This window comes from Aplidium turbinatum, chromosome 3 (genome assembly GCF_918807975.1).
Source record: "Aplidium turbinatum chromosome 3, kaAplTurb1.1, whole genome shotgun sequence".
Classification (NCBI taxonomy): domain Eukaryota; kingdom Metazoa; phylum Chordata; class Ascidiacea; order Aplousobranchia; family Polyclinidae; genus Aplidium; species Aplidium turbinatum.
In genome coordinates, this window is record NC_137474.1 from 23,955,786 (window position 1) to 23,958,581 (window position 2,796).

The following is a 2,796-nucleotide window of genomic DNA, read 5'->3' on the forward strand; positions in this document are numbered from 1 at the left end:
AGGCAATCTGAAATTACGGACAGGCTGAGGCAGTTTAGTTTCTGTGCATCTTTGTAGTACACCACAAATGGATGAAGGGTTGCTTGGCTGTTATTGTGATCACCTTGATGACCTTGTGATGACCAGTGATGACCTTGCACAGCATCTTGGACAATAAAACTATAGCTCTCTGAAAAGTCCAAGAGAACAATTTCCGTAGCAGGTGCAACTTCTTCCTTCAGTGATCTCAGAAAAGACGCCAGTGCTTTCATAATGAAATGATGTTGTCGCAAAGGATCAAATAATGAACACACTATTTCTATAAATTCCTGGACTGAATTTTGCATCGACACAAGTGTTGTCCTGTCAGTGTGCACCCATTGTTTGTAAGAAATGGTATTGTGGCGTTCCCCTTTACAATTCTGCCTGCGTCTGAATAGTTCTGTCCGCTAGGGGCGCCAAGGCTGGAACGTGGCTCGCGCCGCGGATGAATACTAAACAGAGACTTTTGAAAACAACAACTCAGCGATCGGACGTGAAGGAAAGCAATGCACAAAAGACAATAAAGAAATGATATTCGGAAATCGGAACATGGCTACAAGGTTGAACCTGAACTATTGATTAAGGACATTTATTCTATTAAGTAATATTACTGTGTGTGTAACCTGGTCTGCCCTGGTGACCTTCATTTGTATTAGCTTCTACCATAATTGTTAATTAATGTTAAATTGTGTGTACTTTGAATTATTATACTACTTCTACAATGCTTGCTTTTGTGTGGTATTAATAGACAGTGCACTCTAGAAGAGATAAGGTTAGAACATCGCCCCTTCTGAGCTAGGAGTCGCATGTCGGTAGTGCTTAGCGTACACTATTCGACCACCTACAACCCATACGCCAAACTGGTGACCCCCGACAAAGCCTTCTTCTAGCAGTGCATTGCCTGTTAGTGTTTTGTGTAAATTTATATACCATAATGTGTGTAGACTAACTTAATCTTTTTTTTCTAATCATTTTTTGTTATCATTGTGGCTACACACACCTACAATACACGCCACCAATCACGCATCACACAAAATAACTCTTATATCTCACCAAACATTAGTAACAGCGTGATGACAGAGCACAACCCAACAACTTCCATTTTAAAACCGGGTAAACGAGTCACCCAAGAATTTTGCAAATCTGCCCCTAAGGCATGGTTTGCTAATTTCAATAGAGTGTGCCAGAAGTGGAGCATAGTTGAGGATTCAGACAAGATTGAAGCTTTAATGTCTTGTCTGGATTCATCAACTATGATTGCAGTGCAACCACTTTTGGCAAGACAAAAGCAATTCCCGGACATCCAAAGCTTTCTGATAAGCAAATTCACAGAACCCTTATGCGACCAAATTCAAAAGTTAGTTTCTGTCAAGCAGTTAGGTGATGTGAAACCTTCGGAATTTGTGGCTAACATGAGAATAAATATCTCGGAGTCAGACATGTCCGACTCTGTGGTGAAGTCCATATTGGTCGACAAACTTCCACAAGAGGTTAAAATTGCATTGGCACCACTTCATGAGGCTTCACTAGAGGAGTATGCAATAGCAGCAGACCATGCTATGAAGCATACTGCCCCTTTATCTTTTGTGGGTGCTGTAAACAAAGAGCCCCAGCAGTCTGAAATGGTTAGAGTAAATTTACAGCTGGAGTCATTGACCAAGTCAGTGCAAGAATTAATGAGGACTCTTCCAAGCCAAGCTTTTTCCCAGAACACAGGTCCATCACATGCTAGGTTTGCACCAAAACCACAAGCTCCACCCTCAAATTACTCTCGCGTGGCTAGAACACACAATACAATGTGTTTCTATCACCAACGGTTTGGTGCAAATGCTCACAAATGTAACCCTCCTTGCTCTTTCCAGGGAAACTGGTAGGTTGCACTGCGAGATCGACTGTGCCCAGTGCAACAAAACTTCCATTTCATAAAGTCACAGTCCACTTCTTCACATTAGGGATCACAAGTCAGGTTTATGCTTCATGATAGACAGTGGTGCTGAAATAAGCTTGGTTAGGTCGTATAAGTCTGAAAAACATTTAAAAACACATAGTCATTCTTTAGTGGGGGTGAATGGAACTTCCATTTCCACTTTTGGACAGCGAACTATGAACTTGCAGTTTGGTGATAAAACTTCAAGGTTTCGGTGGATTTTTGTAGTGGCCGAAGTATTTCAAAATATTCTTGGTGCTGATTTTCTCAAACATTTTAATTTATGCGTCGACTTCAGTCAATCTTGTCTGAGAAGTGTCAACCAGTCGATTGCATGGCCACTTTACCCAAAAATGGTAGCACATGTAGGTGCACCCAAAGCATTTGTAGCCACCAATTCCTTCTTACAAATTTTAGAAAAATATCCTGATTTAACGCGTCCACCAAACAAAAACAAACCAATCAAGCACAATATCACCCACACTAGTGAAACCACTGGCTATCCTTGTTCTGCACGCGTTCGCCCTTTGTCACCTGAAAAATTAAAAGCGGCCAAAGAAGAAATTGACATGCTCCTGGAAGCAGGCATAATTAGTAGGTCCAACTCTAACTTTTCCTCAGCCCTGCATATGGTACCTAAAGGAAACTCTGGTGTTTTTCGTCTGTGTGGAGACTATCGTTCCTTAAACGTCCAAACAGTGCCTGATATGTATCCTACACCTTTGATCAATCAGTTGTTGCACAGATTGCAAGGTTCTTCTATCTTCAGTAAAATAGACTTAGTTCGAGCTTACCACCAAATCCCTTTGTCGTCCGAGTCAAGACATAAGACTGCCATCACATGTCCT

At 41.5% G+C, this 2,796-nt stretch overlaps 1 protein-coding gene across 1 annotated transcript; it reads left to right on the forward strand.

Moving 5' to 3' along the window:
* Window positions 1-1,094: 1,094 nt before the first annotated feature.
* LOC145766641 (uncharacterized) lies at window positions 1,095-1,895 on the forward strand. Its single transcript, XM_082578355.1, has one exon. The coding sequence runs from the start codon at window positions 1,095-1,097 to the stop codon at window positions 1,893-1,895; it is 801 nt and encodes a 266-aa protein (XP_082434481.1).
* The last annotated feature ends 901 nt before the right edge of the window (window positions 1,896-2,796 follow it).